The sequence below is a fragment of the Diprion similis genome, chromosome 2 (genome assembly GCF_021155765.1).
Source record: "Diprion similis isolate iyDipSimi1 chromosome 2, iyDipSimi1.1, whole genome shotgun sequence".
NCBI classification, from domain to species: Eukaryota; Metazoa; Arthropoda; class Insecta; order Hymenoptera; family Diprionidae; genus Diprion; species Diprion similis.
The window spans coordinates 8,951,914-8,976,911 of record NC_060106.1 but is presented as its reverse complement, the minus strand read 5'-3'; the positions used below and the strand labels follow the sequence as shown (position 1 = coordinate 8,976,911).

The 24,998-nt window shown below is 37.2% G+C and overlaps 1 protein-coding gene across 2 annotated transcripts; it reads left to right on the top strand.

Moving 5' to 3' along the window:
* The first annotated feature begins 2,157 nt into the window (after positions 1-2,157).
* Positions 2,158-21,818, top strand: LOC124416058 (protein spaetzle 5). 2 transcript variants are annotated; one of them, XM_046896893.1, is made up of 8 exons: positions 2,160-3,030; positions 8,377-8,531; positions 19,067-19,156; positions 19,483-19,632; positions 19,751-19,948; positions 20,451-20,723; positions 21,010-21,191; positions 21,287-21,818. In XM_046896893.1, the coding sequence occupies exons 1-7, from the start codon at positions 2,998-3,000 to the stop codon at positions 21,179-21,181; spliced, it is 1,071 nt and encodes a 356-aa protein (XP_046752849.1). In that variant the 5' UTR covers positions 2,160-2,997; the 3' UTR covers positions 21,182-21,191; positions 21,287-21,818. The 2 variants fall into 2 exon arrangements, with proteins under 2 accessions (XP_046752851.1, XP_046752849.1); XM_046896895.1 differs by lacking the exon at positions 21,287-21,818 and having other exon boundaries at positions 2,158-3,030; positions 19,067-19,160; positions 21,010-21,185.
* The last annotated feature ends 3,180 nt before the right edge of the window (positions 21,819-24,998 follow it).

Here is a 24,998-nt window from a genome sequence, read left to right as displayed (position 1 = left end):
GGTTGTCCTTGACGTTTACGGTAACAGTCGTTAAGCAGTCGACGAATAAAAAAGTTACCGACGTAGGTACATACATATACCTTCCATTAGATGTAAACGTCGCCAATGCGATGAAAGATTAATTAGAAATCGAAACGGAGCTTAAGCAATGCGAAAAAAGTATCAAAGATCCACCTTTTGCTGTTACTCCTGTTCTAGGCATATAGGGACAGTTCTTCGTTAAAATTCACATCGTATATATATATATATATATAGATATATATATGTAGATATATATATATCGATCACGTTGCAGCTTTATCAACGATCAGTCGAATCGCGATGATCGAATAATTACTTTTTGGGGATCAGATGATTTCCGAATAAAACAATTAGTGAAACGTATAAGGAAGCTAAAGAATCCCAGATTTATCATGCGGAGTTACGTTAGTTCGACTATACGAAAAAAACTGGGCCTTACCGTTCAGAAATGATAATAATCTTGAAGTTGTACTTTGCTCGACTGTGTCATAATAACTCATTAGATTTCCCATACCGTTAATCCAATCATCCATAAACGATCAAACCGCCGCCTGTCGGCCTGCATTATGGCGTGAAATTAGAGGAAAGAGGAAAGTGCACGAAAATTTGTAAATATACAGAACGGATGAGCCTGACGGCTAAATCTGTTTTCTAACGATTAAGATACTTGGGTTTTGCACAAATAACGACTTCGAAACCGAGAAACAGGTTTCGATGGGACTGATAATTTCGTCGAGCGTGAGTCGCCAAATGAAACCATTATAGTTAAACCACCATTACGTGTCAGCGAAGTGAATTAAGTACTTAATGTTCGTTTTCACAAATCAGGTATCGATGATTTAATCAACTGATGTTCGGTTTAACGACACACACGACGAACTAGTTTTACGAATCAATCCTGGGCGACAAAAGTGAGACAATAATTAAAGAACCGTTATTTTTTAGTTACTGTAGACCAGGGTTTCTAGTTTCTCGATTTCTTTTTTTCTTGGGACTCGTGTATTCTCGACTAGGAATTTTCGAGAATCCTCAAATTTTCGATAGATTTCTAAAACTTTAAAAAAATTATAAAACTGTTAGTTAAATTCAAAATAAAATTACGCTTATTAATAATTATCAATATTTATTATTTAATCAGTCTTGTTCGAATTAAAATTTTTGTTACCCACAAATTTTTCTAAAAAAATTAACTAAATTACACTTTGAGTATCTTCTTATAAAAGTTTCAATTTGTCAATGAAAAGTAGGTACTTCGTAAAAGTAAAAATAATAATCACACAGTCTTTTAATTAAACAAATAGGAGATACCTGAAGGATATTCCTTTATAAAAAACAATCTTTAAATCGAAGTTTCTTTTTTCTCGTCTCGAGTACGGACAAATTTCCCGAGAATTTTCACTTCGAGAAGTCTGGACAGAAACCCCATATACTGCAAATCACATTCGTGAAGATCGAGGAATCTAAGCTGTTTTAAATGTCAAACCGCAGGTTACAGTGGCGAACTTTTCGGCATGGAAACTCTCCATAAAAAGTTGCATATTTTTGCAAGGGGTGTTTCACCGTAGCAAAAATTGACACCGTGAATACGTATTACTCGTACTTCCATTCTGTGGAGTGTTTACAAGAGATTACTTGACAGATGAATTTTCCTTCAATACCGCGATTTCCCCACGATTTCCAAGATTTCACACTATACCTTAACGCAACAAAGAAATTCCTGTAATCCTAAATGATTTCTCATAACTCTCAACGATCACCATCATGATTATTAGTGTAAAATTTCATTTAAATATTACCAATTTCAGTTATAATTTCGTAGATTACAAAACGATTTCGAACGACATTGCCACCTCGATCCCCCTCCGGTGAAACACCCCTTCGATTGTTTCGTTCACATTTTTCTTCCGAATTTGAAAGAAGAATAAGAACGAGAAATGGAATCTTGACGGCGGTCGAGGAAAGACGATTAACAATAAGTGGAAGTTGACGAAACGAAGAATGGGCCACCGGACATGAATGCGTGAGCACACGCAAGGCAGGCAGCCGGCCGGCGATGGCAGTGAAAGTGCTCGACGTTCAGCCCCACCCTGGGCCTTTGGGCCCCGTCGGAGGACTGTGACGAGGTGCGACCCGGTCGGCTCTCGGCTTCCTGGCTTTGGCCCGTTGGCGAAGGGGCTTAGAAGCACGGCTCTTATACGTTACACGCACAGAATCATCTGGGGCACATCGCGGCAGACCCCGGACATGGCAACATAAGCTCGCCGGCATCGCCGATCGTGATTCGCGTATATTATCACCGTCGATTTCTCGATTGACATATGTACCTACACATATCCGTTCGGTTCCTCCCGCTCTTTGGCACGTGGAAAAGGGAATTCCTAGCTATACAAACTTACGCGCGTTCCAAAGTCGAGTCTGTGTGTTATAGGCATTCGGTCTAGCTCGGTGTCTAGTCGATCACTTCACTCACGTTCGTTCTCAGTTTTTCTCTCTCTCTTTTTGTCTTTCTTTCTTTCTCTTTGTCTCTCTCTCGTTAATTATAATGGATGTATGGTAATAACGAAGGAATGTTTAAGTGGTGAAAAATTGAAGTAAAAGACGAAAATCAATTAGTAAACTATAGCCGGTGAATTTCTTAACTTTATTTTCATCCTTCGGCGTTGAGTTTAATGTTATAGTTGCTTAACGGTTGATTATATTAACGGAACGTGCAATTGAATACTTAAGTAATCCTATAATTCTAATCGGAAACCGCAAGCGGCGTACTTCGTTCAAATCGCTGCAAATCATAGACTAACTGTCAAGATATGTAACGAATTAAACAACAAAAAATAAATAAAAAAAAAAAAAAAAAAAAAACTTGTTTTCCCGAGTGTTGTGAAGAAGTAATTAACGAACCGGCTCAAGGTTTAACCGCATGCGATCAGTGAGTGTTAGTGTTGTGGGTGTAACTAATTTAATCCTCGAACAATCAATATGATACTGCGACTTACGGGTGTTTTTTTAACGGTAAGTTTGCCCATTCAAAACACACGTGTAGAGACAAACCTTAAAAGTTTTATGAAATAAATGATAAATCGCACATACCACGAGGATATCGTGCGGTGGTTTTGCATTGCGCCCGCAGCACACACGCAAATTTCATAATTAAGTAAGAGTTAAGTAACATTCGGTATGAATTTGCAGATTTAATACTTACAGGGTTGATTGTGCAAGGTTCGTGTCTAATTGACTCTAAATCTGCATGGTAGGAGTATTAGTCAGATTTTTAAGTGACACGTCGTGTCTTTCATCTTCTACGGTGTCATCTGTGTAGCTGAAGAAATTTTATTCAACCACATACTAAACAACTTTCATTTACCTGACCTCATAAGTAAGATTATGATTCCAGTGTTCCGGCCACGCGCGAACATCGTTTACGTATAAGGTACTCTACGCGAGATGCGATACGTGTCTGTCTATAGATTTTTTTCGCAAGGACGTAATCTCGGAAAAAACGACGAAACAATTATGCAGGCTACGAAATCAGGCCTGCAGACACAATGAGCCGTTGAAAACCGTCGTTGACATTGTGCAGCGTGAAACCTTGACGTTCATATTTCAACCTTCACTTGAAAACTGGGAGCACTGTGTCGTGCAAGCGTAACATACACTCACAAACTCACACACTCACACCACATGGTCGTGTGTATATTACCCGTAAATTTATTCAACTCGATCGCTTTTCCCGCGCGTTATTGCGGGTCTCTAATTGCATCGAGTTAATCATCGTCTGACAGACCGCAAATTGGACTTGCCTACTCACTTACGTTCAGTAAAAGCAGGTTCGAAATCTTCAAAGCATAACACGAGGGTATAAGACGTAATCGGCGAATGCGACTTTTTACTTACTGGTAACCTAAATATGGGGGAGACCAGAGCAGCATGGACCCCCTACTAAGCCGGTAATTATTTTTTGTGGCTTTTGAGCATCGGATAGAAGTTGTTTTGATCTATCTCGAAAAGATTTATTGTTAATTTGCCATAATTAAAAAAAAGAGAAGAAAAAAATTCCCGAGCATGATGGATTCCGTTCAATAAATATTACGGTATTTTTTTTTTTTTAATAACTGCGTCCTTTAATTCTTCTTTTTAACGAATCATTGATTATCTATGAATATGTGTGCCAAAAAAAATCTTTCTGTTTTTTTTTTTGTTTTTGATTTTTAACTGTCACAAAAAAATTGATAAGTACTTCACTAGTAGGTTACAAAAGGGAGTAACTAGACGTTACTGGGGGCTCAGCGTTCTCACAACAGAAACTGTGGTTGAGCCGATTTTCGATGTGAGAACAGTATTGAAAAGTCTTACCCAACGGACCTTAATTTTTTCCCTTCAACGAGTTTCACTTGCATTTCTACCGCTCGCCATCATTGTTACATTTAATATCTGGGGTATAATATTAAGTACACATTAATATGTAATTTTATTAATTTCTGCTTCAAGGGTTCTTCCTGAATGTGCATCCAGAAATTGTTGAAGTTTGAAATCATGTGAAATGTTCAGCGCATTCTATTCTCGAAAGTTTCAATTGCTTTACGTCGGCAGGCTTGTTGAATTGGGAAAAAATTTTTATCGGACCTTTTCCAGTATCTAAATAATCACTCAAATCTCGTAGATATATACATATACGCGCTTATAATACGAGGTGTCAGAATAACCATCGCGTCAACGAAAATAACAAACGTCAATTAACGAAGAATGTTAGAAAACGTCCGTATATATCTATTTCAGTATTAACCTATCTGAAGTAGATTTACACGACTGGATGTTCTCTAACGGAACTTGACGAAGAGCTTTCTGTGCCAACGTGTCTCACGCATACCTCATACTCACGACCGTAAAGTGTGTCCCATTCAAAATATCTACTGCGATGAATCTAGAAGCAGTTGCATGAAGTCCACAAAAATGTTTCAAGCAAAAGTGACCATTCGTTTCATCTAAATACATCAAACTAATTTGAAATCATTCAAGTTTCTCTAAGCTTTTTACACAGGATATTTGAATTCGATAATTTGGAATCAATGACCCGAAAAATAAACGGATGGAAGACTTGACGTAAGAATCGCTGTATCGTAACTCAAAAACCGCGAAAACTATTGAGTGGGGGTGAAAACTTGGCAGAATCAACATTGCAAATGACCGATATATCGAAATTTCAAACATGAGAAAACGAAATAACGAAAGTTGGAATCTAAGATTTTCGAAAGTGTCACTGATTAGATTGACTACTAATCAGTAGCACTTCAAAAAATCAAGATTTCGACCAATTCAACTTTCGTTAGTTCATTTTCGCATGTTCGAAATTTCGATATATCCGCTATTTGCAATATTGTCCCTTCAAACTTTTGACCCCCACTGAAACTACGTAGGACTTTGTTGATTCTACGCGACTGCACTGCCTTGAAACCAAGCAACATTTGACCGAACCATTTCCCTGGATCCCTACCACATTTGGAGGCAACCCAGTGGGTCGTTTACAATGGGACACCCTACATACATATGCCTAGGTCACACCTCGGTTCGTATAATATACATAAACGAGGCGTAATGCCGCGCGACTTGGACTAGAAAGTTTCGTATAAGGTGTATACGACTCGTCGAAACACCTGCGAGCCGAGAATGAAAATGCGTGTGTGTGTGTGTGTGTGTGTGTGTGTGCTTATCGTTTAATTTTGAAGGTCAAGGTGGCCTAACCCCTGGCCAACTATAAATCCTCGCTATCAAGTATAATTGGTTTTGCGCACGTGCAATGGGGATTCGTACCTCCATAACTCCATAATATAGGGGAACCATTGCACGGGGCCTGATTCATCGATTTTCGTTTCGAAATATTTCCAACGCTTGTAAACTATCACCAAATTATTGGCAACGTCGCGATGGTCAAAGTCGCGGTCAATGGAACGACTAAACGGGTTAGTTTAGTAGGTTTGGGGCCCGGAGGGCAATTGCTTGGCTTGACGGAAGGTAGAAAGAAATTTAAACGAGAGTGAATTCTAAGGGATTGTAGGATGATTTCACGTCTAAGGTGAAATCGTGATAGGTTCAGATTTGTTGTCAAATTTTTCCTCGACATATAATTGTTATGTGTAACAGAATATACTGTATAACCACACACACACACACACACAGTACATAGTTATATTCTGGTTGAGAGGTGCCACAAGAATAGCACCAGCATTCAGGAGTGGATATAAAACTAACTTTTACATCACAAACGATTTTTGATCTAGTGTATTTGATGATTCGTGCATTTGTAATTTATAAGGTCATTTTTTGCATGGTTTTCTCGAATTCACAAGATATGTACATCATGTAATAAATTATATGTTGATTTCGTTCATAACATCGTGTGATTTATTACATGGTCATTTTCAGTCTGGACACTAGTTTTATTTTCAATAACAGTATCATTTAGCCTATTATCTGTTCGCGACATACAAAACAACAACTACGTATATGGAATTTCAATTGATTCCAAACATTATTTTCTAACAATACTTATTTACAATTGCTTTTGTCCACTAGCAACACTTACTTCATTTCATGTAATATTTTATAATCAATTCTTTTAATTTTTGCTTAATAGTATGAATTCTTGAGAGTTTCATTTCTGAGAATTTATTTTTTGAGAATTTATTTTTTGCATAGTAGATGGTGAACTGTATTGGTGTGAAATTGGATATAATTTACTGTTAGAAAAAAATAGACATGAAATTTGTTGCCTTGTGTGCATAATTCTTACGTGATTCAGCTACGCAATTGTCGGTATAAACTCAGATCTGAGATAAGGGTACCGACGTTTTATCCGAATAGTGACTTTCTACGATTCGGAGAATTATATATATACGTTTACATGGTTCAAACTGCAAATGTCCTCGTGTACGTAGAATATATGTATTATATATGTTTTATAGTCGTAATTTCCGTTCCAGATTTAAAGATCATTTGAAGTATGTAATAATCCACGCAACGATTAATATACTTGGCACCTTACCATGTTCATAAATGTATATACGGGGCATTCCATGTCGACTCGATTGACGATTAATTTCAAATCTTATGATAATTTTTTTCATATTCAATTTTCAATTAAAAAATTGTCAAATCTCAATAAATTATTGACATTAAAAAAAAACTGTCTTAAAGTCCGATGCTTTGCTTTTTTTGCAAATAAATGCATTTCTAAAATACTATATACAACTAATTATTATCTAGCATCAAGTCGCGTATATCTATTTAAAACGAAATCGTGGCATTCGTCTGTTTATAAATGGATGCAAGGAAAAATAAATTCCATTTTCGGAAATGGCAAAAAAAAAAAAAAAAAAAAAAAATGAAACCTTGGGGATTTCGCAGGGAATGCCCGTATAAAACAACGCGTCCGGCGGTGAAATTTCTCACCCGTACGAAAGAATTATTACTATTCTACACAATAGTGTGGTAGATATGTCGTGTGTCTCTTTATATCATATACGTAATATTATCTAAATGCTCATCTGTAACATAATTCTTAGTAAGACTTTCTTCACTAACCTGAAGTTGCCTACGTTCCAATTATCGTGTTGCATTATGGTGTTCTACAGCATGATGCCCATCATCGTGAGAATATAAGTGAAAATCCTATAAATAAAAAAATACAGTCTGTAAAATACGACGAAAATTTATCATACGAACATTAAAAGTCTCGGTGAAGCAATAGAAATGTTTAATTGTATAATTACAGGAAGTATTATATTTCACCAACAAAAGCGTAATGCTGTTATACGAATGTAGGTTTAATAATCAGATTTTGTTACCAGATCCCTGTGAAGAAAGACAAAATAAAATAAAATCAATCAGTAATCAGATGACCGATTTAGGTGTCTTATGAATATTACTAAGCAACGCACGTCTCTATTTATAAATTAAATGCATATCCGTAAACCAGGACATCGACATTTGTTACTTAACTTATATAGGAAGCGCGTCTTGTACGATGATGATTTATACGAGAAATAATTAAACCGAATATACGCGATGGGATATTGGTATAAATTTGTAATCGGTAAACATGGATAATCAATTCAGACTTTCAAAAGTTAATAGGTTCTCTATTACCTTTTACTCTCTCGGATTATAATTTTTTTTTCTATCTTAAGCCTGTAACAAGTTTGGAAAAAATGAAAGTCTTCGACTAGCGTGCAACGCTACTTAGCACACTGTATGTATGTACCTACAGCTTTACGGCATGTGGGAAATTTTGTTTAATGCATTTGCCGTATTTTTGGCTTAACGAAATGCTGAGACACCTGACAAATGTATCCTCGATTACAGGTCCTCGTGATTGCCGCGAATCCTGAACCCTGCTCGGAATACGGCTGTCCTCACCCTCCTCGACACGAGCCCTTCTTACCAGCTCTTCCTGGGCACACACCAAGATGCGCAAAACCCGGACAAACTTTCTGCGAAAGACTGGACCACTATCCCCAGTAAGAATATTAATCAACACAGAGACTAACATACTCGTTTCAAATTAATCGGTGTATTATGCCCGCGGAGTTTATACTTTTCAATGTAGAAACTTCTTCATCTTTGCCTCATCATATGCGGGCATTACAATAAATAAACGTTACGTTAATAAAAAATTCTAACAAGAATTCGATTTCTTCGGTTTTGTGTCTTGGATAATTTTTAATTTTTTTTTTTAACACAAAGAGGTGACAGAGCTGTTCGTTTTATCGGACCTGTAAACTAGGCTTTTATAAATTATCTAAATTATCATTGGGAGACCGTTAATTAAAAAGTAGTTATTATTTAGTAAGAAGGTCGTAATCGGCTTACTCAATTCCAAATTCAATCGATTTGGAGTGGAATCGGAAAATAATATAGTGTCGAATTTGCATTGAAAAATGTTAAGAATTTGTAGGATTGAAAGAATCAAAACAATAAAAGAGGATCGATAGAGTTAATTAGTATAAAGCTTATACCTCGTTATGGCGAACGTACTTATACAGTTAATTTAAAAAAATATGCTTGTCTCGAAAGAAACTTCCTTTCTCCATCTTCCGCATTAATTACAAACCCATTCCAGAAAACCGTCTTGAGGTCAATATAATAGCTTAAGTAGGTCGTAAAAAAAATTATGTGCTTCTAATAATCGGTGAATATTATTCAACTACTGGAGGTGATAAATGAAAGAAAGAACATTATTAAGTAGGTATTCAATTTCATGAAACTTTCTAAGGTAACGTAAAAGTCCACTGGAAATTGTCATTCATACAAACAACTTATAATCGTGCAAACTATTTCGACAGCGGTTGAATAGCAGATTTGGTTTGATTTTTTCAGATTTCTTGGAAACAGATCGATCGAGATTAGACGTAATTTTAATGATCAAACGACATTACATACCCATTATACTCTAACTGTATATGAGACATTCCACGCCAAACCGACCTGCATATGATCCTTACCATGAGCGATTTTTTAATTTATTTTTGAGTATGGTGTAGTGTAGAAAGAATACATCTATCGCCGAACTTTGGATTTTTTGGATCATGGGTTTTGATTTTTTCTGCTCCCAAAAATACGAAAACCAGAATTTCGAATGAGTGGCCCCAATCGATTGGCTTTAGATTTTTCTCATTAATTCTTCGTTAGAAACGAAAATTTTGAGACCAAGATAAAAGTAGGCAAGCTTATGATTTAGAAGCTACAGGCGAAACAAGCAATTAAAAAGTAAGAAAAATCAAATTAATTATATAAAAATTTAAAAAATAGAAATTCGTATTTAATTCGATTTTCTTCACTTTTACGCTTTTGGTTTAGAAGATACAAAGCGAAACAAGCAATTGAAAAGTGAAAACAAAAAACGTATAAAATATAATTTTGTGTTTTTGAAATTTATACTTAATCAGATTTTTCTCACTTTTCGATTACTTGTTTCTGTTACAATTACTGTAGCTTCGAAACCAAAAACTTGCATACTTCCATCTTAGTCTTCAAATTTCCGTTTTTTAACAAAGAATTCATGTGAAAAATCCAAAGCCAATCGATTTGGGATATTCGTTCGAAAATCGGGTTTTTCCGTTTTTGGAAGGATTCAAAAATCTAAAACGCGGTGGAAGATGTTTTATGTACACTCTACACCATACTTAAAAATAAATAAAATCGATGATTACGAGAGTCGGACGTAGGTCGGTTTGGAGTGGAATGCCTCATACGCAACGTGACTCTGCGGCATGGGCCACTGATTCAAATGATTAATATCTCTTAATATTTTTCCACTCGTCTCAATATTCTCAAATTTACAGTCAACATCCTACAATAGTTTCAAAACAAGATAATTATAGGAAAAAGTTCTCAGAGCCGATAATAAAGTTTATTCATTGCCAGGTGAATTTGATTGAAACAACTAAAATACTCGTCGACTTCAATTAAGAATGGAATGAGTACTCTTGAATTGTGGAAATTGGGATTTTGTGGTTCAATTTTACAGTAAAAAAATTGTTTTTCTCGTACTGAAAGAAATATTCTTTTCCAAATCGAATTACCATCGATTATTCTTCAACCACGCTTTCAGAGTTCTAAATTTCATTTAATTTCGGGAAATAAAAATGAGTGGATACAATCAGGTCCGCAGAATCTGATTCACGCCCATATATCGACGATACAGTAGGTACAAAAAAAGTTAGTCTCTCGATCTATCCTAAGAAAATCTTTCATCTTGCATTTATTCAGACAAAAATTGCGTCTGTATATAAATATAAGAATATTTCCCACGCAATTATAACACAAGCACAAAAGCTTTGGTAAAACAATCGTTGATGAATTTTAATTGCAGCTTTAATTTCCGGTGGTTATAATACCTACGTGATAGGCAGAAAAATCCATGCAAACTTCACAGCCTGACCAATTTATTGGCTTGTCTACGATTAACGTGACACACGATCCAACGTAATTGCGAAAAAATTATCGAGCTCGTGCTAATAGCGATGAGCACAGCGGCATATGGGTCACGTTACAAGGTGCAGGTAGACCGAAGGTAATGAACTCTTGGCTGAGGCCGACGCTCTTCGTCTTTTACCGCAGACGGTTTTTAGTTTGTTTAGTTTGCCACATAACTCGGGGATATTAATTTTATCTGCATAGCCGGATGATCGAATCAAACGCTTCGGGCCTCGCCATTTGTTCATCCGTACCTCATCTTAACGTGCCTTCAACTTGACCCGACGCCGAAAATATCGCCTATCGAATGGCTGTCTCCGGCTACACGTGTTGATATTTCGCATGGCGTGAACTGTCTTTACAAATGATGAAAGTACGGAGCGTGAATCGCCGGCAGCTTTTTTACACGTATTCCGTTGAATACTGAAGTCAGGATTCGTTTGACCAAAATCTTACCTCGAAGAGAAACCACCCATTGATATCTATAATTTTACTTTCCTGTCCTCTTCGTTACGACCGTCTTGAGTCCGATAAGGAATTAGCTTTCCCCCGTTTAGCCAATTACCCAATACGCATCAAAATCGGAATAAATCAATTTTTAGCTGTTGCATACGACATGTTTCGATTACTAGAAAATTTCAGACTCTCGGTAAAATGTGCAGAAAAACAATCGTTTAACCGAGACTGTAAAATGTACCCAGTTTCGACAGAATTAAGTATGAAAACGATATCTCACATTTTCTTTCGGATGTACGGAAGTAGAAGAAACGAAATTTAGATAGAATGGCTGTAATTCAATCCACAATTACCCCATTAAAAAACCAGCAATTATGAGCTTTGAATTTTGTCTTTATCTCGAACCCAATGGATCGATTGTCTTCAAGTAGTTACCCCGTTTTTTTCTCATTTCAAGTACAATTGCAAGCTTGATAAATTAACAGGACTCACTTAATCTTCAGGCAATGTACCAAGTATTGAGCAAGCATACGCGTGAGTGGAACGATGTACGCGTTGACTTGAAAGTGAAATTTAACAACGAAGTTCTCACCGTTAAGAAATTTCAAATTCGCACGAATTACATCTTTCCTCTGTGTAATAATAATAAAAACGCGTTCGTATAATACATAAATAACCATGAATCGTCTCCGGCCGTTATTATTATTATTATTATTATTGTTGTTGTTGTTATTATTGTCATTATCATTATTAATATTATAGGGCAGATGGCACGCGTTAATTACAAAGTTGGCCTTATTTGCGAGTTTGTGAACCAACGTATCACTGCAGTCTAGTTTCAAGCGAGTCAAGGAGCCGGGAACAATTAATAACTCGTTCACACGCCACGGGCTCAAGGCTCGTTCTGTAACGTTGTGTCACATTTGCGCGTGTATACCTAATAATAAGGCCCAGTAAAATCCTTCGAGCGAATACAAGTTCAAATTGCGATTAAGTCACTTTCAGGGCTGCAGTCTTTGCTGTCAATATTATCCACGTATGACTTCATACCTCGGAGCGAACAAAAGGGTGAAAAAAATCCCTCCTTATTACTGCTACCGATTTGATCCGGCCTATTATTCTGCGTTTCGTTCAACGTGTGTTGCAATGTCCCTGATTCGAGCGACACCCACTATTCAAAATCACGCTCGCTAATAATAGTCATCGCATTTGCCGGATGTTGTATCGTTCCGATCAAAGTAAACTATAACCAACTATAAGCTAGCTGGACAATTAAAGTCCAGCACACGTCAGGTAGTTCTGTATCTATCGGTACATGCTCAACGTCACGTTAAACTGATGGGATGATGAAACTTCGACACTGATTAGTGCTTACAAATGGCAGGAAAATTCTAGAAAAATCGGTATCTTCACGATAATGGGTTAAGTATTATCCGAATTACAAGAAGATATAGTACAAGTAATTATTTAGTTTAATTCTGGTTGCTGATACTATATTTTCTGGTAATTGCATATCAATTTATTTTTACATCAACATCAAATTATGGCAATACGTAGTTACAAACTCACAAGATAATACTGATATGGTCAAAAGTGAAGATAGCTGAGACTACGTAGTAACGGCAACTATAGATTTTTTTGGTATAAATAGTTAAAGAACAGGTAGACAGGAAATAATGCGAGTTGCTTGCCTAACGTGACCGTGGCTTTGCAACCGCTAATTATATATATACTGTGTGAATTCCTAACGACCACACGCTTCATCGTATGCTCAAATGTAACGCGCACGCGCTGCAATGTGAGAGCGGCTGTTTGCCAGGGTGGCCAACCGGCATATGTATGTAACAAATTCTAGCGCATGCGCATTAAATTTGAGCAGACGACGAAACGTGTAGTCGCTAGGAAATCAGTAGTTATAATCTTTGAAGGACTATATTGCTTGGGGTTCAACTAATTCTTGTAGTCCATATTACCTATCTCTAACGCATTGCTACGTTCGACTTCGATCTAGATCTCTTTGAAGGATTTATATTTGTGGGTAAGTGTAGACTGAGAGTGATAGAGAGGATAACTTAAGTTCACGGCAAAGCGGCGAGCTCGAGATTGTGCGCGTTTCAATTAGCGTATAATTCAGCGTCAGTGTTTGCATCCAATCTTCGTAAATTCATGTTTTATAATTATGGGCGTGCTTGGGGGTGTAATATTTTTATAATACCTTCAGCGGAGATAGGTATTAGATTAGATCCTCCTCGGATGAAATTAGTTAATTCAGGAAAGTTTTGCGGAGCGGAAGCGAGTCGGAACCACGTGCCACGTGACATGAGAATAGATATGGAAATCGCCAAGTTTCCACCGTGAACGAAATACTCAAAGACCCTCCATATATATCGGCTAAATTTTACGCGGAGCAATTGTACAGATTTCAACATTCATGCTCCAAATGCAAGACGTGGTTAGCTGTGATAATGATATGTTTTATCAGATTGAAAAATTGTGTATAAATTTATACATATTGGGAAGAGTTAAAGACGCGATCAGTTACGCGATGAGGCGATTTCATATGATTCTCGGTACTTTGAAGTTGGATTATCTCGTAAAAGCCCGACGCGTGAAGGGCTTGGATAAATAATGAAATATTGTCTTACCGGTAAATGCTGATTTCGTTCGCAGTGAAATCTTGATTTTTAATGTGTGAAAGTATGAAAATTCGCGCATTCTTCATAAGTGAAAACATCAAAGTTCACCGAGTAGGTGTGGTAAGATTGATTAACAAAACCGTTATCTTTAACATTCTGCGAAGTATAGTACAACTCATTGTGCTCCCTAAATCGTTTCAAGTTTTCACTGTCCGTATTAATAGCGTCAAAATTCTCCGATCACGCCTAATTACAGTGTTACCCGTAATAGTAGGTATAAGCGTGTATAACTTTTATTGAGAAATGTGGTATTTGAGGGGTCAAAAGGCCGCGGCAGTTACGTGCCGCGTTTATGACTAACAAGCTACTTGTTTTAAGCAGCGTATGATAAATAAAATTACGTAATTTAGAAATTTGGATCCCATCAAGTATACCGCGAGGCTTCGCGCTTTGGTAGCGAGAATATAAAACAAACATCCTTTATCTTAGAAATAGAATCAAGGATGCATTATACATCAGAGTTCTTGAACATTCGTGAAAAACGACATCCCCGAGGATATGCGACAACGAGATGGGCGAGTCGAACGTGCGTAAAATCCCATTTAAATACACAAACCAGTAAGTACGTGAATACGGACACGTATACAGACAGACCACCTGCAGACATCAATAATTCACGTTGAATTAAAAGTAGTCGGTATTACGATTCCCACGGTTTAACGCGTAGAGTGAAAGTCGCCTATCGATATATCGCGACTGAAGATCCTCACGAAAACTTTCGACTTCGATTTTGGTCCGGTGCCCGCACGGATAGTTTAAAATTCGGTGAAACCGCATGAAAACCACAATAATATAAAAATTGATATCGTTTTTGATTGTCAACGATTCCCCCCCCCCCTTTTTGCGCTCCGTTCAGATGAAATTTGCACGATATATTCGCATTTGCGTTCTCCTACGCAAATTGTAAAAAAAAGACACATCGAAATGGCAAACGTGACTGCCGCGGCTTGCATTTTAAGCGAAACCGAGGTTACAGGGGAAAAATTTTGTACACCGATCGGGGATTGGATGCAATATTTAGAAATTTGTTATTGAGAGATGCCGCTAGATTGTTTTGTACAGGTGAAGAATACTTGAAAGCTATGCGCAAGTGAAAGGCGTACGAAGACGGAGTAAGAATTTGACGTTTGGACCGCACCGGGATTTCCGAACACGAAGAAAAGTCACTGAGCATTGATGACGCCCGAAGCGCTGCCGCACGTGCAGAATATCCGAGCCTTTATTATAATGGTTGTTCAAATGTTGACATAACGTTTGAGGTGGAAAAAAATTAAAGTCAACAATCTTTTCAATCACCACAATATATTAGGTCAGACTTGTATAATCTGGAGACATTGAGAAAGTGCATCGTGTAGTACACCTCACTTTTATTTTTCTTTGAAACGTGCGACTGGTCTTACATCCGATATTTACGCACACTACGATTATTTTTTTATACAAACTGTAACAGCTGGTTTATAAATTAAGAATTATTTATAAGAAAATATTCTAAAAATGATAGGTAATTGAAATGTCTTCATTTCTAAATTCGAGGATGTAGAATTCATTGATTTTTTGCCTTGTATAACTGCTTTGGGGCTGCCCAAGTACTTAATTTTGCTTCAAGGTCTGGGTTTGCCAATTTACCGACACCTGTACAAATTTCTAATCGTCTTTTAATTTGAATTGGTTCATGTGTGGTATACCTCGTATTACGGTGGGCGAACGAAAGCGGCGGTAAAACCCGAGAGAGTTCGCATGATCAGAGAGCGGCACCTGCAGCAATTATTATTAATATGCTATCTCGGCTCGCCCTCGAGAAAAGAATTATATTCGGAAAAAAGATTCGACACATCGTTTGACTTGGGACTGAAGCTAAGAACTCGGAACTGCAATTGCTTTTATTCAGAAATAACGAGTCGCAAAAAAGGGTTGCAATAAAGTTTCGAGTGAAAGAATATCGATTGGTAGTTTTACACTTTGAAACGAATTGTTTGGACAACGACGATCGTAACAATGCTGCAATATTTCCGCGAATAAACGTGTCGCAAGAATAAAAAAAGGGTAATGAGACCCAGCGGACCGAGAATTTAGTTGTTAATATAAGGAGAACTTTGGTAATTGTATGGATGGACAGAAGCAGGTGCGTTCGGGAATAAAAAATTGACGTTGCAGCTAGGAGTGCTGTTATAATTATTCGCAATTATACTTACACCTGCCATTCAAACTGACGAAAATGACGCACGATCCCTGCATAAGGATTGGTAGAAAGGAAGTTTGAAATACTGAAATTAGAAATGTCATCGTAGGGCAAGAAGGAAGGTTGTAGGCAGTAAACGGCAGGCGTGCGTAGCTGGCATAACAGCGAATCGATTGCGCAAACAAGTTAAAATTCGAACAGAGCGCCTCGATCCGGAAGAGTATCCACCCGATGGAGAGTTCGGAAATGACACGCGTATCTTCACGAAGCAAGTGGTTCGCCTAAATCTCTAAAGGACGTCCGCAAACTTTCACTCAGCCTCGTTGTGACGACTAAACGCAGCATTTGCGCAGGTCTTACACCTGCGGTACCTCTACCTCTGCCTCGACATGTTTTCCCCGTACGAGGCGTTCTTTATATTCAATTCCTACGTATGTTATGCACTTTGCATATTCCAGCCACGAATCACCGATTCATTAACTTTTACGAGCTTAGTGTCAGTTATAACTGTGCAGTACAGGGTGGAAACCGTTTGATATCTCAAGACGTGTAAAAAAATTTATTAGCTTTATACGGCTGTTTTTTTAATGAAGTAATTTTTTACGAAATGGTACAAACATTCGGAAATGAGATCTGATATGATATTCCACTCAATCGATACCTGTGATCCATACAAATGAACAATCTTCCATAAATTCGTTTTCAATTACAAGTAGGTACGGTATATTCTGGCTTTGTTATTATTATGCCACAGTGATTAAGTTGACCGTTATAAAGAACTGTTATCGGGATAACATTCATGGATGGTACAGGGTCTGCGTAGGAACCGCTCCTGCTTTTCCATTTCAATTTTCTGCTCACATACGCGTCCGGCACATCACGCATTATTTTTGGTGGCAGCATTTTTACACCGTGGCACCTGTTTCGTTGCAGACACGCTCTGAATTTCTGAATTTAAATCGTTTGAATTCTGTCCACGGGTACTGGCAAACAATGACCTTTCTCGCCATTCCTTTGCTACATACAAATTTCTTCTTACGTTTTTTTTTTCTCTTTACGTACATACATACCTACAAATTATGTTGCATGTCAGAATTATATGTACGCATATGGGTATAACTAGTGTAAATATACTCGTATTTGCGCTAAACACAAAGAGAGATTTTTTCAGGAAATACTAATTATTACTTTTCCTCTTGTTTCGTGGAGAATATTTTTTTTTTTTTTTTTTACATATATCGTTCTTTTTGGATAAAGTAAAGATTATGACAAAATATGCTTCAAACTTTTTCAAAGACAACGAGAAATGCAGTTAGTACAGGATTTGTAGGAACGTATTAAAAACCGTGTAAATCTTTTGTAGGAAGATTTTTATCCATGGTGTTAGATTATTCTGTATTACCTAGGCAAATCAATGATTATGTGGGGATTTAAAAAAAGTTGAATACTCAAGTACTGAACTAAAATTGGCTTGTACGTTTTGAATCTTGTGAATGAAAAACATTATCAATTTTACATGCGAAGTATTTTCTCTCGCGCAATCGTCAAAATTCATTCGTTTTTCATCATAAACCATTACAAGTGTTTCGCAACGAATTTCATAGTTATTAAAAGAGACTGTGGAGAAGACTAAACATCGTGAAAATATATTTTCTGGATCGTCTTTGTATATTAAAAAAATGCCAACCACGCTTTGTCGAGTTGTGAAAATAAATCTATTTCTTCCTAGTCACGAATGGACGATAAGTAAACATCAGGCTTTTCGCAAGTACGTGTGAAACGTAAAACTCAAACATGCATGCAAGACTGAATGAATTCGTATCGAAAGTAAACATGTGCTCAAAAACCGTTGTCCCGATATGATTGCGGTTATCAAATTTTTCGTGCATGGTATTGAAAAAATATTACACACGAAATAATTTCTATGATAATCAGCATTTTCGGATTATTACATGATTCGAGTATATTGTACCGCGAACTCAAATGCGATTCACGGCGAGTATCTGGATACATGTAGACAGATAATAAAGTGATCGAGAATATTCGCTTACGTATGTACCTACGTACGCGTAAGGCAGGTATAAGGAGCGCTTGGTGAACAAGGTGAACTCAAGGAGCACGTGTAATCGGTTAAGGTTAAGGGATGTGGGGTTTATCATCGCGTCCCCCGAGGCTTGCTAATAGTTTCAATCGAATAAGCAATTCCTAATTAGCATACAAAGTGTTGTCTTAACCCCGAAAATTAATTAACGTTAACAACTAGGTCGTTCCTGCCACTGCGAACAATATCTGTCTCTTATACCTATAATATACGGAGCTAGCTCGTTAGGTATAATGGAATCGGCTCAGATACGTGTTTATCTCCTCGTTCCATCCTTGCTAGTTAGAGCGATCTCGATGTCTCGATGTATTTAATAGTTACGTAGTAATCGTCTAAAGGGCGATTGTGTAATATAAAACCTTACATCCAACCAGAATCCAGGTTTCCATTTTCAAATCTGCAACGTCGAAATTGGATATAAAAAACATGCCATGGATAAAAACTTGACGTTTGAGTATGAATTTTTTTTAAAAAATCGCGGGAAAATTAAGTCAGATTTTTTCAGAATTCAACTAGTGCGTCAAGAATTGTAAGATGCTGGAATCGATATGCAGTACGAGTAAAATTTTTTTGTCGTACAATTATACACTTCGTTGACAATAATTGATTCCGATCCAATTACCATTCGTGTGTTTTCAATTTCAGACAACTGATCAGATACCTAATCGACAAATGGAGTTTTGACTACAACACGCTATTAATCGACGAATCTCGGGACGACTTCAACTCCTACAGGTCGGTGGGTTTCTACTTTTGTACATCATAACTTGTGTAGTATAAAGTATCACCCAAACGACAAATACGGTTGCGCTTGAGAAGTCGAGTCCGGTAAAAAAAACTAATTTTTATTGTACCTAAAGCAAGTGTAAAACGTTGTATAAATCACGAGTTTTCCTGAAGAGAATCCTATCATTTAGTAGAGATTTCATTTGAAGTAAAGACTTGAATAAAATCAACGATGCATTTACGGTTGCCTCGGGAGAGAATTTCTCAAGCCCATCTGAATTTGCGATGGTGTAAAACGATTAAAATCCGAACTAACGTCGAACCCCGATTTGAAGAACGGAACCGGAATATCACGGGGGTTACGACTACCGCCGACCGGAAGTACCTCAGCTGTATCCACAACCGCTACCGTTCCTTCCATCGCAATACCCCTTCGGACCACCCGCACCAATTTACGGACCTCCAACCAACAAGTCCCAGCAGGGGTAAGTTTTGAGAATTTGTATCAGAGCTTGGAAGATCGGATCACCCCGCGCCATCTGCACCCCTTCTTGGTTAACTCTGCCTTTCGATTGCCTCTAAAAATGTCGTTTTTTAACGCAGGTACAGCTATCCAGCACCGTCCAGGTCGCCGAACAACCCGTTCTTGCAGCCGGCTTTAGGGGTTTCGCATCATCCGCTTTCTCCGCATCTTTCGCAGGATCATCATCATACCCATCGACAACAAGAAAGTCCGTTTTTGTACTCCCAAGTCCAGGCTCTAGATCCCCTTGGACAGCCTCAAGGCTGGTGGCCAAACAGGTAATGGATTGACTTTGTCGAAAACGCAGATTTTTCAAAACTGTTTAACGGGTAGAGCATACCGTATTCACCGAGATATTCTTCGAAGAAACTCGTTGCCAAATATCTGACTGAAATGTAACGTGAATTGACATTAATTCCGAGTGATTTCTATCGATTGTTACCTCTTCAATGATGATTTTCAATAACTTTTGAGGGTCGTATGCAATTTTCCACTGACTTTCGAATTCGATAGAATTAAGGAAAATCACAACAAATGATTGGAAATTAATGAAAACCACAGGAAGCACTAGAATGTTATCGAATTAAAACCGTTTGGCATTTGCCACAGACTTTCAACGATTTCCATAACTTCCATCGCAATGATTTCCGATCATTTCAGTTACCTCCAAAGACTATGTCAGTCATTCAGGTTCCTTAGATTTACAATTTCATTTCCAAGCGTTAAATTTATGACTTCCTTAAACGTATAACCCTTCGATTCGAAAACAATGTTCTTCAGGTACACTCGGAGCAACGCGAAGAACGGAGCATTGAGAAAACGGCCGCGTCGATCGCCGCGAGTAAATCCTCTGCTGGAGTTCGCTGCCTCGAAGAAGAGCAGATCTCGTCGTCAGGCAAACGCCTCGAGCCAAGCGACCCCGCTTTGCGTCACCAATTCGCAGTTCATCATGCCCAAAGCAGCGTTGAACAACCGAGGCAACTGGATGTACGTGGTGAACCTACAGGAACAGGGAGACAGATACACGCAGCTGGTCAAAAGCGAGACGTGCGCGTAAGTCAAAGTTTAGCTGCGGAGGATCAACCTGATTTCAGGTGCTGATGAGGAGGTTTATCACCCGAGAAATACTTTGGCTCTTAGACTAATTCAGTCGAGTCGCGAGAAAAGTCTTGAATTGGGTTTCCTTGTAAGCAAGCTAGCTAAAATTTATGAAACTTTAGATTGAATTTTTTATTGTTAAAACTAACGAACGATAGTTTATTTAGTAAATTTTGAACCTCCTTAAGGCATCCTCAGATCTTATGACATTACAATCTCATGCGGATTTTTGCATCTTCAGATCGGATACTTGCAACGGCTTGTGTTCGCTACCAACTGGTTACACGAGTAGATGTCAGCAGCAATACGTGCAGAAGAGGCTTGTAGCTCTAGAAGGGAGCGGGGACCGTCTTTATACCGACGTTTTTTGGTTTCCACATTGTTGCACGTGTCAGATTACTTTGAACAACTGATTGTCAGAAAAAGAAAAAGAAAAAATAATAATAATAATAAATACGTATCATACTTTTCTTCCTCATTAACTAAAATATGTGTAACGTACTTTATACAGGACGGCCTAATTCAATCAATCAACTACGATGTCTCGAAATGTATAATAATAGAATGCAGAAGATTAATGTTCTCGAAGAAAGTTGATTTTTTTTTTCCGAGGGGACGTCATTTGCCATCAATCAAATTTCTCCGACTCAATCTATTCTCCAGTAATTTTAATTTCAATCCCTTTATTTCAAATGCAGTTAGAAAGGATGTTTCTTTTCAGTTCATTATTTAGCTTCCAGTTGCCTGATTGCCACCAAACCCAGTAGCTTTTACCTACAATATTACATATTTCTGTACAATTATTGTTTTTGAAAATATTGCAGTGACTGATTGAAATGGGACATTCTTTACGTATACGCGATGGTCGATACAGTTGAGCGTTTGGCAGAATTAGAATATAAGAACATATAATAATAATAATAATGTTCCTCAGACACAGCACTGTAGAATTTCAAAATGATATGCAAAGATGCAAGGATTACACGTGCTGCGTCAGAGAACTCAAAGACGGTGAATCATTAATAATTAAGTATAATAATTTAAAAATACAAAACAAAACGTTGGAATGAAAAAAATTGCTACACACGAGATTTTGGAATTTCAACTGCCTTCGTTTTTTTATTTTCTTTCTATGGATCAAATCGGAACCAAATTCGAATTACTCGTTTTTTCCAGTCGGTATAATCAAATTCGCATGTTAAATGCCTGGTGACTGACGATAAGTTTGCTCTCAAGTTGTCCCACAGGTTCAATGAAACTTTCCCGCAGATGTCGCTACCGTAATAGTTTTATCTCGAGATGGGTGAAAAAAACTGGGTAAAAAACGCTTCCTGTATTCAATTTGATAAACAATCCTTAAGTCCATTGGCCTGATTTCCGTAACTACGAAAAAAAGAAAAAATTTAGTTAAAAAAACAAAAAAAAAAAACAAAGAGAAAATATGAGAAAAGAAAGAATAATAAATAATTTTGATAATCGAATATACGAATCAGACACAAAAATCACTACGGCACACACCTAGAACGATGTTTGAAGCTGTAAAATTTTGAGACGTTTGCAGAAACACGCGTGAAGCGCTGATACGTGCATATAATATATTATACGCATATACGTGTATTAATAAAACGAAAGCGTGATTAAATTATTATTAACCTTATTATTACGATTATGATTATTTTTTTTACTCTAATTTAAGAAGATATAACTTTATTATTCGAACGGATACTGTATGAATATAATTATTCCGTTATCGTAGACAATTATTGTAATTGTACTTTTATTATTGAATTTTTATTTTGTAATATCTCGACACGTTATTGCACTCTTGCGCTGATAATAATTGATAATAAAAATATACGTGTGAAAACAAAAAAGGTAATAAAAAAACGACGACGAGAAATAACAAGTCCGAATAAAGGGAAAATAGTTAGAAACCACGTAATGCACAGCTCCACTGTCACGAGAAATGAATTGATATCCTGATTGGAAATAAAATCATTCATTATGGTAAATAATTCCACGCATGCGATTATCCGTGATGGAAACTGACTTTTTTCAAATAATTACGTACTTCTCTGGGTGTGAAAAACGCCGCGAATAAACCTGCTGCATTTTATGCATATAAGTATATACGTATAATATTTTATTGGTACGTGTGTATACGAATACATAAAAAGTGGCACCTAGTTGGAGGCATTAACGGGTTGCTTGCTATATACGTCGGACAGGTGCGACTGTTCGGGATAGGGTATATATAGGAGAGAAATTCGAGTCACAAGCCGCGCGTAACATACAAAACATCGCGTGACCACCGGTAAGTACGTATAATAACATTTGATTTAGGCAACGATGACGGATTACGTTGTTATTTCAAGGTTCAAACGTGGTCAACCGCCTCGCTGCTTGTAATATGTACTATACGAAATTTATAACAATGGGCAAAAATTCGGTTCGAGGAAATTGTTCAGAAATCGTTGTTACCACGGTATTATTTTACTTCCGGATACAACCTGCAAATCCATTTACTCGATATATGCTATATTACGCCTACACGAGTAACGGTAACTGCAACGTCACTCGATCGAGGCCTGTGATTAGGGATTTTGGTATCATGTAAAACGATGCCAAAACAAGGAAAGAAATATACAACAATTTTTTCATCACGCCAAATTTAAGTGAGGATACATAGATTCTTTCCTCATCCAATTGCACGATATCTTCATCTACAAATGGGATTATAATTAAAGTAAAAAAATACATATATATTGTTCGCAGTTACTAAGACCAATCATTTGATAACATCACGGTCTTTCCGAGGATAAAGTGATGGCGATTATTTCGTTAATCAAGTGCGTATTTTGAACAGTTATTTTATCACTGTGGATAAATTTTCAAAGCGTGATTTGTGCTTTTATCTCATATTTAATCACAGCTCACACGATAGAATTTCAAGAAATTTAAAGGAATTAATAAATTCCAAGGTCGTATCGAATGTGCAACCTTGAAATGGAAGGTTCGATAGTACAGAAGACGTCTGGAGAAAATATAATATATAATGTGATATCGACGATTCGAATCACTCTAATGGTGTACATATACTTGTGTTTTCATACTTACGCCAACTGTGACGTCTTAGAGTTACGGGCGAGGCCTGCTAATTCATATATATAATACCGAAGATATTGAAATTATGTGGAAAGTTTTAAGCTTATTAAGCAGGGATTAATACCGTCTACATTCTCCTCAAATATTCCTCATAACACTCGCGTCTCACTCTCACTCACGACAAGAAAACTTCCGAAATGATTCATTTTTCAAATTCATACTTTAAAAATTTTGTTATGTTGGCGCGTATATAAGTCGAGATCTTTGGTAAGCGACTTTACCCTCAAAAACCGTGCTCGACTTATGTTCGGGACTTTTTAGGAGATTTGCATTATCGACTGGAAACTTTGTTATCGACCGATAATTAGAATATTTTCGAACGCAATATCCGCGCACTGCGCGTGCGCTCCTAATCTCGAAAATCGAAAGTACGAACTTCATTTTTTTCAACGTATCAGTCTGAAGTTGGAATAAACTAACGGCTTATTAGAATTTTCGTGCGTGCGGTAATTGAGAAAATGAATGTTCGGAGTGCAGTTAGAGTGGAGTGTAAGGGTTTGCAGACAAATCAAGTGAACAAATACGTTCGTCATATTCATGATGCGAACTTTAACCTAACAATTGTGCGGGAAGCCGAAACTACCAACAATTGCCGAGCTGCGTTCAAACACGGTATATCAGAGAAAAACGTACAAGATTGGCGTACGAAGTATCCTGAAATTCGACTTATATTCGGATCCAAAAAAAAGTCCTGAATCAGCGGTCAAAAATTGGGGGTCGAGTTGTATTCTGGCGAACACGGTAAGGTTAAAAAAAATCCCAAACAATTTACCTCACTTAAATGCATCCTTGGATCAAGATTATAAAAAAGAAAGTCGGAAAATTTATGCGTTTAATTAGCAATAGACTTTGATAGAAAGACTAATACTATTATCTTCCAATCGTGTTATTCAAATTTTTTAATACTACACCGATTGGATGAAACGTTCGGAACAGTGCAATTTTCGCATTTATTCATCACACCTAAAATAAAAGTGCTTTAGGATGATATAACGAAGCGTATAAAACCGCGTTGCGAGCAAATCTTCGAAGAGCAAGGGGCTAATGTCCTCGTTAGAGTCACGT

Bases quoted from the DNA above. Each gene is read 5' to 3' on its own strand.
- LOC124416058 (XM_046896893.1), top strand. From the start codon at position 2,998: ATGATACTGCGACTTACGGGTGTTTTTTTAACG. The intron at 3,031-8,376 runs GTAAGTTTGCCC...CCTCGATTACAG, and splicing joins TTACGGGTGTTTTTTTAACG to GTCCTCGTGATTGCCGCGAA. The intron at 19,157-19,482 runs GTCGGTGGGTTT...CCCGATTTGAAG, and splicing joins GACGACTTCAACTCCTACAG to AACGGAACCGGAATATCACG.